Source organism: Doryrhamphus excisus, chromosome 1, assembly GCF_030265055.1.
Source record: "Doryrhamphus excisus isolate RoL2022-K1 chromosome 1, RoL_Dexc_1.0, whole genome shotgun sequence".
NCBI classification, from domain to species: domain Eukaryota; kingdom Metazoa; phylum Chordata; class Actinopteri; order Syngnathiformes; family Syngnathidae; genus Doryrhamphus; species Doryrhamphus excisus.
The window spans coordinates 5970245-5987374 of NC_080466.1; the positions used below are offsets into that span (position 1 = coordinate 5970245).

The following is a 17130-nucleotide window of genomic DNA, read 5'->3' on the forward strand; positions in this document are numbered from 1 at the left end:
ATATTATATATATGGCCACTGCTTTAAACATAGCATGCTACTGAGCTAACTAGTAAGCCTCCAATTAGTTGTATTAGAGCCCTGTTGCCATAAAATAGCACCCCTATAGTCAATTTTACACTACTATACTATATATATATGGCCGCTGCTTTAAACATAGCATGCTACTGAGCTAACTAGTAAGCCTCCAATTAGTTGTATTAGAGCCCTGTTGACATAAAATAGCACCCCTATAGTGACTTTTACACTACTATATTATATATATGGCCACTGCTTTAAACATAGCATGCTACTGAGCTAACTAGTAAGCCTCCAATTAGTTGTATTAGAGCCCTGTTGCCATAAAATAGCACCCCTATAGTCACTTTTACACTACTATACTATATATATATATGGCCGCTGCTTTAAACATAGCATGCTACTGAGCTAACTAGTAAGCCTCCAATTAGCTGTATTAGAGCCCTGTTGACATAAAATAGCACCCCTATAGTCACTTTTACACGACTATACTATATATATATGGCCGCTGCTTTAAACATAGCATGCTACTGAGCTAACTAGTAAGCCTCCAATTAGTTGCATTAGAGCCCTGTTGACATAAAATAGCACCCCTATAGTCACTTTTACACTACTATACTATATATATATATACATATATATATATATATATATATATATATATATATATATATATATATATATATATATATATATATATATATATATATGGCCGCTGTTTTAAACATAGCATGCTACTGAGCTAACTAGTAAGCCTCCAATTAGCTGTATTAGAGCCCTGTTGACATAAAATAGCACCCCTATAGTCACTTTTACACTACTATATTATATATATGGCCGCTGCTTTAAACATAGCATGCTACTGAGCTAACTAGTAAGCCTCCAATTAGTTGAGGAAGGAGGACAATGTAAGAAGAACTTCCACACAGAATGGGAGAACTTTTTTCACAATGCCATGTTGGACATGCCATGGATGACTCCATGTAGTGTGAAGGTAATGTAATATAACGTCCATAATGTCCAGAATACTACATAACTTGTCTTTCAATATTTTTTTACTAATAATAATCCCTAGTCAACCACAAGAGTGGTCATTTATTCATTAATTTTCAAAAAATAAAAAACGTGATAGAGTGAGGGAATGTTTGAATCCCGAAGTAGCAAGGGATGACTGTATAGCATTTCGTGCACAGCATGATACCATCTTTGCTGTTACGTCGGACCTCCATGTTGCTACAAAATTGTACCATTAGAAAACATAAGACACTAAAAGAAGATGGATATGCTCCAACTGACACATTTTAAAAGCTATTATACATCATTACATACAAAGACTTAAAAGTTAGCTGAGTGTGGAAGTTTCGGCAAGCAGTTCTACTGATTTTCCGAGAGCGTCTTAGCAACTTTAGGATGGTTGGAATCTCTGCAATGTATGTTCACTATGTTTTTCTTTTCATTGCCCACGTGTGTTCGCATTCTGGACTTTGGAGCGGACGCCTCAGGTTCGAATCTCCACGTGTGAGCGTCATCGGTATTCGTCAGGAAGGGTATCCGGAATTTTAAAAGGGCTCAAGCTGAAATCCGTATGTGGATCAAAAAGATCCGCTGTCAGGAAAAAGCCGAAAGAAACTAATTAACCTAGCACTTTGTTTACCTTGAAAATCACTTTGACATTGTGACAAGGATGTAAAGTTTTTTTTTTTTTTATTTGCGTTTGCATTTATTTATTTATTGTCATGTTAGACTAAATACCTATATTCCAAAGAGGAAATTAGACGACGGGCATGTGGCAGGTTTGACACCAGCAATAAACTGATGCGTATGTGACAGTTTTCACTGCTCTTGCAGTATATAGTAAATCACTGTTTATGGTAATGTACATCTTGTGGCATCAATCTCAAGCATCAACACCAAAGTAAACAACTAAGAAACAAGTTGAAAGCCAAAAACTGTCTGTATGTACTGCAATTAAATCATGTAGTCCATCAGACTGGGCCCAGCTGGTCTCTGACGAAGGAGGGCTTTAATTAAGAGACACCAAAAAAAAATAAAAAATCCCAGGAATACCCAACATGCACATAACCAGGAGTCTCCGGAGGCGAAGCGTCTACACAGGCACGCTTGTGTAGGTGGGCTACACCACGACTGCCAAGAGTCTAACACACACTGACGTGATTAACAACTCTTTTCATACTGAGAGGACTAATCGCAGATGTGTGTGTGACTGGAACACACCGCCCGTTTTTACGCTGGTGGTGGTGGTGGTCACTGAACAACTGTGGCAAAAAAAAAATAATAGCCAAGGCGATTTTCTGAATCCATGACCGCCTTTGCTGACCGCCCGACCCGCCCCTTAACTTCCTGTTTCTCATTGGAAACATATATTAATATTAATACATAACCCTCTGTAGCCCCCTTGGCTTTTACGATGTTGCCGCCCTCTCCAAATATAACACCACCCTGGGCTACTAGTTAATAAAGCCCTCTTGACAACCCCTGCCGGCCCCGTCATCAAAGACAGACAATAAAAAGGGAAAGTTCTCCAGCCAAAATGAAAGAAGAGAAATTAATACAGTCTCTTGGGTACTCCCCCCCCCACCCCTGTCGCTTCTACGCCTTTTATGTCCCACTGTCACCTCCACAATAATTTAATAAGTATCTTAATTACAATGATTATTTTTGCTAATTATTATTGACATTTTCCCCTCCCTTGTTCATTTTTGATGAAAGGAAGCCAAAGATGGTCAGTGAAAATTATGCCTACGGGATGAAAGCAAGATAAATCAATTTGGTACAATTCTACACCCTATATTCATAATTGCAATTTCTACTGAAATGTATTGTAAAGTATACTCCATACATAGCAATAATTGGGAGCCGCAATTAATCGAATATAGTCCATGTGATCTCGTAGGGTATGCTTTGCTTAGTTGCAGGGTGCTTAAAATGTGGGATTAACTTTTTTATGTTACTGCATGGGCATTCATCTGTGTGTATTATGCATTAGCTTTGGGGCATAATGTCTGCTGAGGATTTGCGCAAGAGAGAGCTTAGCGGAATATTGTGTTTAAATAAAAAGTTACAACATACAGTACAGTGGGGACCTACTAGGTCCCCACATTGTTGGCACATCCCCCAGGCTACAGTAGCGGAAACCAAAAGGTTTTTTTGTTAAAAAATGAAATACCGCACAGCGCCTTTGACACTAAAGAATAACGGTGGGTCACAATATTTCCGAATAAAGAACTAGCGAGAGTAAAAGTTAGGTCCAGTTGACCAGGACACGCTCATTGGGCTCACATCAGGCGTGTTAAGGGGGACACCACATCGAAGCCACAAAGTACACAATTTTCTTATACGCAAAAATCACACAAATATATCTTGGACTTGATGCAACAATTTCCAAACAACTATAATAACAAATCTGTCATAAACCATATGAAGCTAAATATTTCTTTTTTTTTTTGCCCTTGACAGTGAAGAAAAAAAAGCCACACTAAAACAAATGAGCACCTGCAACCACAGCTGCAGATATTTTTAGGTACCCAAAAAACAAACTGTGACATTTTCATAAATTATTTTCACATATTAAAACTGCTTTCAAACAGGATGGTTTTCCTCATCCAGATGTCGATTACCATAAATGTACAAAAATACTAAAAGCCTTTACATAGCCATTATAAACAATGGGCGGCAATACAATACACCATATTATTCACTATTGTCCATGAAAAATACAACCAATGATTTAATTGACCCCTTTCTCGATCAAAATAATATATTCCTCAATGACCTATTACAATATAAAAACAATATATGCAACGTGACAGAGGTGATGTGCAGACGGGAACCATGCTGACTGCAACCAAACCATTTTGGCAGTAAATGCCTGCTAAGTAATGTTTTATTTTTTGCCTGTTTCTATTTAAAACTTTATAATGAACGTAGACCTAAAACTAATGCACGTAATAAATGCATTTATTTTCATCAAAGTAAAGCAGCCATTTACCTGTATACATGTAAAAAAATATATATATAAATGCACAAGGAAACATAAGGTAATAATAATGTTCATATTATTCCTTCACAGCATCTTGTGCATGAATTCAATTTGGAAAATATGCAAAAGCTAAATGTTAACTACCCATAGTTATTTTAAAAAAATACACATATTTTTACATTGCAAACAAATTTCCATTGACTATGCATATAAAAGTACATTATTCTAATTTTCTCTGTAAAAACTGGATAATAAAAATGAAACTATGGCACATTGGTTTGATGGTGTGTGTGTGTGTGTTTGTGTGTGCCTGTTCAAACACACTGAGGGTAGTGTGGGTGTGGCGTTACACCTCGTGTGGCACTGGGTAGCCAAGATAAGCACTGAGCCTATCCATGCCTCCCTTAGGCAGTGCACGCCCGCCCACCCACACACAGATTCACACACACTCACACACTGCCAACGCGGTACCAGGCATGTTACTGTAATCTCATTTTACAATAGCAATGTCCAAAATATAATCACACACATTCAGTATGGCAGCCACAAACAGCGTAACCACGTTGTCCGTATTTGCACTGCAGCCTGGCACGTGAGTTATCGAACCCGCAAAGTTCCGAACATGGAAAAGGCCAACTCGAGATTTCAAGTCCAAATGCAACCCTGAAGGCTTTGCTCATCCATCACAGATAAAGATGCCAATGTAAGGAAGTTGGATAAGTAGGATACAAACAAAAAAAAACACGCTCTATTCTGTGCAACACAACAGTAACACACACTCACACGGCCAGAAGAGACTATTTACTATAAGCGTGGTTCAAAAGTTTGGTGAGGACTTACCACGACTGCAGTGGGAGAACAGAGTGTGACCACTGAGCGAAAGACTTTAACCACTTCAGATTCAAAGTTTAGCTTGAGCACACTCCCCTCCTGCACCCTTGAGTCGTTAATGTCCATGCACATAGTGTGAATTTCGGGGAGGTCCTGTTTTTTTTTTTTTTTATCCCCCTTTGGTTGCCTCTGGCTGCAGATGGACCTCACTCTTCACTCCTTCAGTGTTCCAACAGAGCGTATAGCAGGGGTGTCAAACTCACCACATGGCAGTTATGGCCGCCCTCAGAGGGCCACTTGTAACTGTCAATATATATGGATATAACCTTGTGATATTATGACACAATTGGCTATACATTTGCTTATTCTACTTTTTACAAACAAAACTGATGCATAACTTTCGTAAAATTTTGTATAAGAAAAAAAACGGTTGGACTGTCTTGTATCTTGCATTATCAAATAATATTAAAAGTTCAGAAGAACTGTATGTAGTACCATTTTTCTGTCCAAATGACAGAAAAAATAATAAAAATGTGAAGTCGCAGGCCACATAAAATAATGGGGCGAGCCACATCTGGCCCCCAGGACTTCTGTTTGACACCTGTGCCATACAGGCTGGTGCTGAGTGTGTGAACCTTTATATTAAAAAGGACCATACAGTAAAAGATTACAGTATTAAAAGTATCTAAAGTGGTGGCCGTGTAGCAGAGCAGATGAGTTCAGAGAAAGAGACAAAGTATAGTAAATATGATTTGATGGTCATGCAGAGAGAGACGGCCAAGGCATACAAATACTACTAGGCACCAGTATGTACACCTGATACACACACACACAAGCAAAACATAACTGATACCATGTGATAGCATATATATATATATATATATATATATATATAGTTGTGCCATATTTAATTTACTTCTGCCAATTACATCCAAGCTCAAAGAGGAACCTAAGAGGTTATAAATGGTCAGACAGTACCATTTTAAAAAATGTACTGCACTTCAAAAGTCTTACAGGCCCTTTGGGTGTTGCTTTATGAATGTACTGTATGAGAACAGGGGTTTCCAAAGTGTGGGGCAGTGAAGAATAGAATTCAGTTGGGGCCTCTCCTACTCAAGGTTTTTTTTTTTTGCAAATACCATACTCTCTCACCGTTTGAACTCAGAATAATTCATTTTAGGAATGTGAAATGAATATATTTTGTTTACCAAATTAATGCATTTTAAAATTAATTAATCATGATTAATCCTCGTTTGCATCTGTGTGAAATATATACTGCATTTCATGAACAAAAAGATGAATTATTATATCCATATCAAGCTAGCACAAGATAGCACAAGTCTGAATATTTGTCAAACACCGGTCACTTTAATAGCTGCAAAATATTTAAAATCACACTTCAACCATGTTACTGCAAGCCATAAAGGGCTGCGTTCAAAAACACTACATGTTTTGAGTGTGGATGTATTTTTGTGTATCTCCATTCATACTAAAATTAGTAAAAATAAGAGTTACATTAGTGAATGATAGGAATATTCACTTACTGTTTTTCTTTGTCTTTCTGTTTATTTAGATCACACACACACACGTAATAAAGAGGTGATTTTCAGAATGTCGGTCAGTGAATGCATCTCACCGTCATCTAGTGACAATGAGATACAGTCCATACAGTTTGTAGTGTTGGAATTGTACTGATGTTGATGCATTCAGGTCAGAATAACGTTATTAGAGAGGACTACGGCTGATAAATAACCCACCATGGGACCAAAGAACGTTGGGATTGCCAGCAATTTGATTAAATTAAATTAGATCTCGCCAAGTTGTCTGCATCAATAATAAATTCAATTGCTCTGTCATTATTTTTGCTTTTTTTTCATGAAAAAGTATATTCTCTAGGAAATGTATTTAACGCATTAAAAGAAACTGTCTTTAATGGCACTACTATTTTGACTTACAATTTACGTGATCACATTTTTGACCCTCGGCCCACACAATCGTTTGAGGAAACGCAGCGGTGGATGTGGAGCCACCAGCGGGAACTAATATTGGACAGAAATTGCCAAATTCTTTTGGACTTAAGCCTTAGGCCTGCACTTGAAAAAGCAGAGAAGATCGGCCGAGGATGCTTTCTCAACTCCAGTGGATTTGGAGTTTTTATTTCACACTTCAACTATTTACAGGAGCTTGTCGGGTTAGGTTGACAACCTTGAATCAAAGAGGAATAGCATCAAATCACTTGTGACGGTCTGCATGTGTACACACAAAGAACATGAAGAGACCTCATTGTTTCCGTGCCTTCGTTTATACTTAGTAAGTAATTAGAAAAGGATAGATACTCTTTCTCAAATAAGTAACTACAGACAACTCTAGGCTTGCAGCAGACTCTGCAAAGCATGCACAAATCACTTTTATCATCATTGAACACAAAGTGGAGCTGCTTCCTCTCATTTAGTGCATTTTATTCCTGGTGCTCATGTGAGCATATTCCCTCATCTGAGAATCTCTCGCTTATACAGTAAACCTCGGATATATCGGATTCAATTGTTCCCACTGGTTTTGTCCGATATAAGCGAAATCCGTTATATGCGTATACTGGAAAATGTCCGTTTTACGCATATATCGGATTTATATCCGGTATATGCGTAAATCGGATTTTCTCCGTTATAAAAAGGCACTTCCTTGACTATGTTTCCAATGTACCTGGACTGGGCAATGAAAAGAGACGTAAGGTAATGAGAATTTAACTTTATTGGACTCTGAGCATAACAAATTGTTAATTAAGCTAGGCCCTGTTACGCCCGTCAGGCCTACGTTATTTCCAATAGTGAGGTTAAGATCTCATTCACTGCTGTGCTAGTATTATTGACGTCACTCACTTTTATATTTGTCCTAAATCTGGAGCCAGGAGAAAGACAATAGCCAGTGACATCAACACGATTAGCATAACCATGCGGCCATCCGATATATGCGAGGGAAATTTCATGGAAATGCATTGGAACGGGACTGGAGATTTTGTCCGAAATGGGTGAAATCCGTTATAAAAAATCTGATATATGCAATGAATTTTTATTGGAAATGCATTACAGAAAAATCGGTTCTTTTTTATCTGTCCGTTGTGAGCGAATTTCCGATATATCCGAGGTTTACTGTAGATGAATAATATCATCTTTTTTTTCCCCATTATATTTTCTCCGCGTCCCTTTGGGAACCTGGTAGGTGATGCGATCTGTGAATTAAGCAGTGAAACAGTAGCACTTTCATAGCTGGAATCGACCAGGTTATGAGTTTAGCCTAGTTCGCTGAACACGCAAGTCCAGCTTTTCAACTCAACACAGCTCGATGTTGGTGTATCAGGTTTGAGAGAAAGATCAGCAGCTACCACCGCAAGTGGCTTCAGCTACCATGAAGCCTCTGCAGCATGGCTTTATATGGGAAGGCCAACTATCTCCAGCTGTCTTTCAGCAGCCTTCACAACAATCACAGTATCTGGACTCCAAGGACTCAAAATAGAGGTTTGAACAAGGAAAAAATGAAAGCCCTGGAAGGTCTGGAGGGAGTCCTGACTGAGGCACAAGGCTTTAGTGGTCATGGTGGCAACGAGATGCCAAAGACACACACCGGCTAGTCCTGAAGGAAGTGTGAGCAGGAGGAACAGTGGACCAGCAGGATGGTGGGCATGCAGCACCAGAGAGCTTGGATGAGATGGGAGGGGGTGTTCATCATCCAAGCAGTGTATGTTGACCTCCACCTCTGGGGCAAGGACAACTCCACAGTATATGTGCTATGCGCTGGGAGACGTTGACTTGAGCACATCCTCAGTAGCTGCCGAAAAGCGCTGGTGGAGGGAGTGGCACGACCGAATGCCAAAAAACTGAATTTTTGAAGGCATCTCCAGTGCCAAGCAACTTCATGGCCCCAGCCCAAAACAGCAGTTGGCCTACTCATTGTAGCATCAGATCGGGATTTGATTTTCTACCGAAAAGTGTAATAAATCATATAGAAGTGGTAGAAATGCCAACCCTCCCAAATGCAAATAGTTTGTTGCCTGAAAAAAAAATCATCCGGGGGGGGGGGCATTAGCTTCCTGGAGCCTTAATATATTATTCTGTGTCAAATGCATCAATTCAAGAGGCCCATCCATGAAATTTCTTTACCTTCATTTAATTATGGGGTGTAACCCACTCCCCCCCCCCCGTGCAAAACTCACTCACTTTAACACCCTTTTCACACCCCCCCATGTGCAGACATGAGGTCAAGCTCCAAAGATCACAGAGAGAAGCCAGACGACACAGAGAGAAAAGCAGGGGAGGCGGAAGCCCCAAAATCCAACCCCCCCACCCCCCAAAAAATAAGGCCTCAAAAGTCTCAGCTACAGGCCGCCTCCTTTAGAACGTCTGTGTGTGGAAGCCAGGGAGCACTCTTGCAGAAACATCAACCCGGCGAAATTTAAATGAGGAAGAGGCTTCGAAAGAGACAGAGGGAGGGAGGAATGAGGAGTGGGGGGGGGGGGGGGGGGGGGGGTCAGAGAAGGAGGACAATAGTGAGGAAATGGGATAAGAATGAGATGGACGTAGGTAGAACGAGCGGGATAGGAGGAGGGGGGGCAAGTGAAGGGTTGCTGAGGCTGCAGGTTAAGATAATATGGAGATCTAAAGAGAATTCTGCAAACATTTTTATTCAATTTTTGATTACTCCCATCTCCCCCCCCCCTTTTCTCCTTTGATGCTCGTCTCTCCAGGATGTTTGTTTTTGGCATTAGTGTGTGTGTCTGCAGCACATGCATGCTGATTAGAGGTAGAATATTTTATAAACACACAACACGGCACCGTACATATCAATACATAATACACACAAACATACTTAAAGATGTATCAGAGAGCAGCTGTGAATGTAAAGCGACATTTTTCAGGCAAAAATGCTGCATCTATACACAAACAACCATCATTGTGACATTCCCTTGTCAATGGTGATGTAGAAAGTTGTGTGTTCTGTGAGTGAGCTAGTCCCAAAAATAACAAAAAATCAACACACCTGAACTGATGTCATAAAGGCCTCTCAAGTTGAGTGAAATGAAATTATCTCCGTCCTCCTTATCTCCACCGAGGATCATCCAGTTTTCCAGAGAGTCCGAGGAGTCGGATGAATGGGATGAATCGGAGTCAACAGTCACCGGGATACTCCGAGTCACCTTTTTATGGGATGCCTTCATAAAGAATGAAAATATTAATACAGATGTTCAATCAAATCCACTTAAAGGGGAGGTGCATTTTTGGGAGAATTTTACCCATCATTTAAAATCCGTATATGAAACCTGAATACAGTAAACCTCGGATATATCGGACTCTGATATATCGGAAATTCGCTCACAACGGACAGATAAAAAAGAAACGATTTTTCTGTAATGCATTTCCAATAAAAATTCATTGCATATATCAGATTTTTTATAACGGATTTGCCTATTTCGGACAAAATCTCCAGTCCCGTTTCAATGCATTTCCATTAAATTTCCCTCGCATATATCGGATGGCCGCATCGTTATGCTAATCTTGTTGATGTCACTGGCTATTGTCTTTCTCCTGGCTCCAGATTTAGGACAAATATAAAAGTGAGTGACGTCAATAATACTAGCACAGCAGTGAATGAAATCTTAACCTCACTATTGGAAATAACGTAGGCCTGACGGGCGTAACAGGGCCTAGCTTAATTAACAATTTGTTATGCTCAGAGTCCAATAAAGTTAAATTCTCATTACCTTACATCTCTTTTCATTGCCCAGTCCAGGTACATTGGAAACATAGTCAAGGAAGTGCCTTTTTATAACGGAGAAAATCCGATTTACGCATATACCGGATATAAATCCGATATATGCGTAAAACGGACATTTTCCGGTATACGCATATAACGGATTTCGCTTATATCGGACAAAACCAGTGGGAACAATTGAATCCGATATATCCGAGGTTTACTGTATATATTTCCTTCCCTTTTCTCTGCATTCTAGCGGGAAATGGAAATACCATTTTGACGGTAAACCCCTCAAAATAACCATGCTACAGCCATATTATTATCGTATCAGCTAACATTAAAAACTAGTTTTATCTGGCGGACTATCTGGCGATGTAGGTCCACTTTTGATTGTTGACAGTTGGCATGCATGTTTGAGCACTGCTCAAGGGCGAAAATGACAATAAGACAAAATGTACAGAGAAATTGGAGATTGGAAAGTTGCAAAGCCGTACATAAATTAATGGTTGAATTTGCTGAAATTGGTGCAATTGTAATGTCGTAAAATTCCTGTGGGGCAGCACAAATGTTACTTCTATAAGGCAAAACTGTTATTTTGTAAATGTAATATTCTTATAAAATAGTAGTTAATAGTTTCATCTACCTGCTGGACTGGCGTGGATGTCTGCACTCGTGGTTTACTGCTACCCTTTAAGGCACAAACCCCTTTGTTATCACTCGAGGTGTCATCATCAGAGATGGTTATAACTTCGGGGTTGGAGTCGATGACGATGACCTCTTCAAATGGTGACAGCGGGCTTGGACTTTGAGGTACTAGTTTTCCCTTCTTCTGTTTGACACCTGTCTTAGTCTTGTTTTTTCTTCGTTGTTTAACCGCTTCAGATGATGGTGCAGAGTCTGAGATCTCTTCAGGCACAAGCGGCTCCTGGCTAGGCTGTTGCTCTCCATCTTGCTCCTTCAACTCACTCACATTGGAAGAGTAGTGGAGCTGACTGTAGAGACGGAACTCCAACTCGCTGGTGGCCTCGGATCCCTCTGATTCCTCACCATCTCCCTGGTAGAGATCATCCTCCAGCTCCTTCCGTTCCTGATAGCTGGAAAACATCACCACAAGGGACCCGCCGGACACTCAGATGCACACATGTACGCTGGCCTGGGCTTCTGATGCAGTCGACACTCAAAGCTGGGGAAGCGATGACCTGTGGGGCGAATCTGAAAACAGGAATGAACACAGAGTATTATGTCACCACAGTAATGTTCATCATAAAAACTTCATAGTCAGCAGAGGAGCTTAGTGAGATGTAAATTGGACTAATAGAGAATCCATCCACGCCCACAAACATGTAATAGACACGCTAATAAACACAAAAACCCAATAATTCAAAGCTGTTTGGGTTGATGGTGATATTCATCCAAATGTCAATGAGGTCATACATTTTTCAATACTACTAAAATGCTTCAAAAACACAAAAATCCAAAAACAGAGCAAAATGAAGTTCATCTTTGAATGCGAGACTGTTTCCTTCACATTATCACAGTCACAAAAATCCAAAGACAAAGCAAAATTAAGTTAACTGAAGTCTGAATTGCTATGCACAGAGAATATGAAAGAAGCCGTCATATTCTAGTAAATGTAAACAAGTAAATCTAGAAAAGATAAGATACTGGGAAATTGTATTTGTATTTATGCTTGTGTGACAGGATCAAACAAATGAGCCCTCATTGCTGCTAAACAACAACAGCAGTTATTTTTGCACTTGCCTGACAATTTAACCGTGCAAGAGATTATTTCTACTTCAGTCATTTCAATGGTAAAGGATAGAATTTACTTTCCATGCAAAACCTTACTAACTACTTGGCAGACTGTCTGAAAACATTCCCACGGCTATCAACAGCTAGTTCTGGCTGTGTGATCCCAAAGGTTTCATCCACATCTTCCTGCCATTTTTGATGACCACAGTATAAAACTATTCCAACAATTATCTATAGAGCTTAGAAACAAGTGGTTAGAAACCAACCAATTACAGGATGGAACAAACTTTTGGCCTTGGTTGTGAAATCCATGAGGGCTTGTTAACAAAACTGAGAAAAAAAAACATCAACCAGTTCCGCTCCTCTTACTTGCTCTTCTTTTTTTTTTATCAGTTTTTCATCAGATCTTTAAATGGCAAGAAACAGCAAGTCAAGTCAAAAACAAATCACTTGTCCACTCTTTATAATTATGTTAGAAGTTAATTTGCACAATCTCCCCTGTGTGCGCTGTGCAGTTCACAGAGACATGGTACAGGGCCTGGCCCATTGCCCTGTCTAGTCCAGCGTATCTGCACCATGATGGCTGGAGATGATTGGCCTCAGAGAATAACCACAGGCTGCAGAAACATCACGCTAGGCAGTCACAAGCCATCCACAGGGATTAAAAGGACAGAAAAAGAAGACTCTAAGCAGCCGCTGGAGGAGGAGAGCGTCTGCTATGTGAAAAAAAAAAGTTGAGCAGATCACAGACTGGAAACTGGAAAAGATAACTTAGTTCATTAACTGAAGCTGCAATCCCAGATCGCATTATTTTTATTAAAAACAGAACTTACTTATTAAGCAAGAGTGTTCTCAAGTGTGTCATCTTAAAGTTAGGATGTGACAGTAGAACGTTTATGGATAAAGCATATCTTGTTATACCAAGACTGGACTAAATCCCAGTTTTAATTCAGTGCTAAATTTGCAGTAGAAATTAAATGGAATGGAATGGCCTTTATTGTCATTATACAAGATGTACAACGAAATTGGGGTGCTTCTCTTCTCAGTGCAGTAGTCAAGTTTAAAAAACAAAAAAGTATATAAAGTAGAGTTAAAAAGACAATTTAACAAGATATATACAAGATATATACAAAATATACACACAGTATTGCACAGGATCATATGCAGGAGCAGATATATTAATTTTAGTGCAATGATCAATGGGTCATAGTGCAAATAATGACTGGTGTGTACAGATGAGTAAAGTCACATTACGCTGTTATACAATGCGATGATTAGTAAACAGTTTATGCACAGAGCTATCATCTAAAATGTTCAACCATTAAGTATTCACTCCCAAATATACACATACAGCATACACTATGGCAGCTGGGAGCTAGCCCAATGCTAACTAGCCGGCACTGTGCACATTTGGGCACAAATTCGCTCTCGATTAGCAGATACTCTTTAGTAACCTCAAATGTCACATAAGATCACATACGAACATATTAATACAGTCAATGTTACAGGCTTTGATTGAAAAAAAACATATATATATGTATCTAACATGTGGCACTTATGCGTGCCCACGTGTTTGAAGCAGCATTGCAGGATGTAAACAAAAAGCAGGAACAAGCGTGAAGGCGACAGCAACAACCTCGACAGTTGTTCTACATGGTGCCGACGTAGTTTATTTAATGTTTCTTACCTTAAAGCCCCAGACCGATTACACTGTGCTCCTATAACTATTCCCTGACTTACAATTTGCCGAGGAAACACTCGACGAGGAACTTCCGGGTATGTTCAGCGGAGAAAAAAGGTTGGCCAACCATAACGTTTCGCTCAAGTCGGCAAAAACTCATTACTACAGAGAGCGTTGCCAGAACCGCTGTTATTATTGGCACTTAGTTATAATGTTTAGAGTTTATTTTCTTACATTTCTATACTATTATATATCTGTGTGTGTGCTTCTGTAGAGCTCGGTATTTTATGTAGTAAACGCACGTATAGGTAGTAAATAAAGGGTGGGTGTAGAAGTTGTATATGCTTCACTTTTGCATCTCACAGCAACTATGGTGCAGTTCACGGACCACCGACAGAAGTCCCAAATATCAAAGCTTGTTGAAAAAACATCAGAGAGGCATAAAGACAAAGTATTAAAATTGTTCTTTTAAACAGTGGTACATAGATGTTACAAATTCTGTATTAAATCTGTACTATCACATATTTATAAATCCTCACAAACCTAAGGTGAATGAGGTGTGTTTTCTGTGGGAACAACAGCATTTCAGATAAATTGTTTTTGTTTTTTTTTATTTTTATTTTATTTGATATTTCTTGTTTATGAATTTCCGCATCCTAAAGCAAAACAAATATTTCTGATTTGCTTGTTTCAACATGCGAGTAGTTCATTCAAATGTTTAAAAAGTAATATGTTTTGTTATTTATACATACATGTTCATGTTGGAGCCTATCCCAGCCTATTTTCTGTTATCATATTTATGACTATGGCTGGTCATGGTGGCTGATGTTTACAGGTTATGTCTGCATTCAAACTAAAGCATTTCTAGTGGTAGTATCAGGCATTGCGTTTCTATCAGCCCTTTTTCTATGACAAATAAAAATGTCAAACTACACTGCATCTAAATAGGACGGCTGATAGAGCTCTAATGTTATGCAAAGTGATGTCAACTTGCAGTGGAATATATGAGTTCTTTCATTAGTGTGAAAAGCATGTGATTATAGAAATGTCACCATTCAAAATGATGCTGTAATGTGCTGCTTTTGCTGCAGTCACATCCATGCCCAGTTTCATCCTCCTTCCAGCCCAAATATGAAATGTCACAATGTGATCCTCTCGCATGTGTGAGCAACTTCTCTGAACCCTCCAGCCTGCGTGTGCTATTATTGCACGCTGATTGGAATGGAAATCTATATGTAAATGTACTTCAAACAGACAAACTATCAGTCATATTTCTAACAAGTTGAATGCAGCAAAATTATGCCTGCCTGACTTTCATGACTGTGCTGCATTAGCGTGCGCCTTTTCCTCCCCTTCATATCAACAGAATAATTGCAAAGCCTGTCTATCCAACTATAGGCATCACTTTCATAATAGTAGAGTGGAGAATGGCATTATAATAAGGATTCAGGGAGTGAATGCCATCTGATTCTTGAGGGGTCTCCATGCGTGTCAACACTGGAAAGGCCATCACTGAGTTGGATTGTTTCCCTCCAAAGGTTAGACTGAACTATATGGTCCCTCTATCACCTCTTTCAGCCCGTCTCTGCACACATACACACACACACACTTTTAATCCTGCATCCGTTTTGTTTTTGGGAAGTATGGGAGGAGGGGGTGGTGCGTGCCTTGTGCTTCCCCCTATCTCCCTAAATTGGATGCAGTTCCGGGATGCCTGACTGCCTCAGTGAAATTGTGATGTGGCTGCCTGATTTGGACTTCCAAGCATTTGCAGGTATTTACTGTTATTATTTTAGAAAAGGAAAGGCGGACTCGCTGAATAGAGGCATCTGCTTCACCGATTCATCTCAATAACTGTGTGGACCAGTGGAGTGTTAAAGATGGATGGGGTGTCCAGGATGGGACAGGGATTTAAAATCCCCCCGATTTCCAATCAGACATACCAGGAGGATGGTTCTGCCTGATGAATGATCTTTATTGGGGAAAGGGAGTTAAAAGAAGCATGTCATTGCTCTCATTTGATGGTGCCCCCTTCTATGCGTCCCACTATCACTCACTGAGGCCATTTGTGGAAAAGACATATACTGTAGGTCTGATCTCTATAAAGGACCCAACTGGATCGTCAGCTTTGCTTGTTATGATGAAATGTCGCTCTCAAAATAACACAAAATGAGCTTTCTATTCGGAGCTCTTCTATTCTTGGAGCTTTGGCGCAGCTTGCAGTTGGAATAGATCTCAAATTATTTATGTGAAACAGTTAGAAACAGCTGTTTTTTGGGGCAGTTGTTCGACAACATAGTACCGCTTATTAAACTCAAGTCACAATATTGATGACTTTGGGCTTGTCGTTACAATATCACTCAAGACTTAAAACACAACTTGGACTTTGACATCAATGACTTGTTATATAATTTCCTGCAAGACACCGTTTTTTCCGATAGAATCTGCCACATTCAATGCATCTATTACAGGTGGGGAAACCTTTTGACTTGCTGGCCACATTGGGTTAAAAAATGTGGGGCCGTCTATAGGTGGTATAAAGCATAAACATAGCACGTAACTTAAAACTGACATTTTCAAATGCCCGCAAGGCATACTGGGTAGTACAGCTGCAACAACAATATGAACTATGAACCATAAAACATTGGATATGAAGCTTATGTTAACACCCCCTTGTTTACTTCTCTGATGACATCCTCAACATATTTTGCAATCAAGCAAAATGTTGGGTGAAAGAGCACCACAAGTTACCCAGCATACCTTGTGGTGGGAATAAAGGCATGTGTTTTTGGCATGGGTATTGCACATAGATATTTGGTAAGTCGGTAGCTTAGGTTCAATGTCATGTGTTGACGTGTTGTGTTGTTTGGATTGCTTTTTTGTAGAAGCTGCTCTTTGCATCAGATTGTTTTGGAGACTCAAGTGTGCCACAAAAGCACTCCAAGTCATGTTGCCAGTTACAGTTTCATTGTTAAAAGTAAAAAAAAAAAAATGGAAATGCCCTGCGGACTGGATTGGGAGGCTTGGCGGGCCTGATGTGGCCGCAGGTTGCCCACCCGTGATTTATTAACATCCAATCAGGTTTAAGAACAAACAAGGGTTT

The 17130-nt window shown here is 39.6% G+C and overlaps 1 protein-coding gene across 1 annotated transcript in view; it reads right to left on the bottom strand.

Annotated features, from left to right (window-relative positions):
• The window catches only part of zcchc7 (zinc finger, CCHC domain containing 7), a 44783-nt gene extending 30639 nt beyond the window's left edge, over positions 1-14144 (bottom strand). The window contains exons 1-3 of the mRNA XM_058081755.1: positions 14034-14144; positions 11238-11806; positions 9881-10052 (exon numbers count right to left, since the gene is read on the bottom strand). Coding sequence (XP_057937738.1) covers positions 9881-10052; positions 11238-11699 — 634 coding nt within the window. The 5' untranslated portion in view covers positions 11700-11806; positions 14034-14144. The remainder of the gene's footprint in view (positions 1-9880; positions 10053-11237; positions 11807-14033) is intronic.
• Between the last annotated feature and the right edge of the window lie 2986 nt (positions 14145-17130).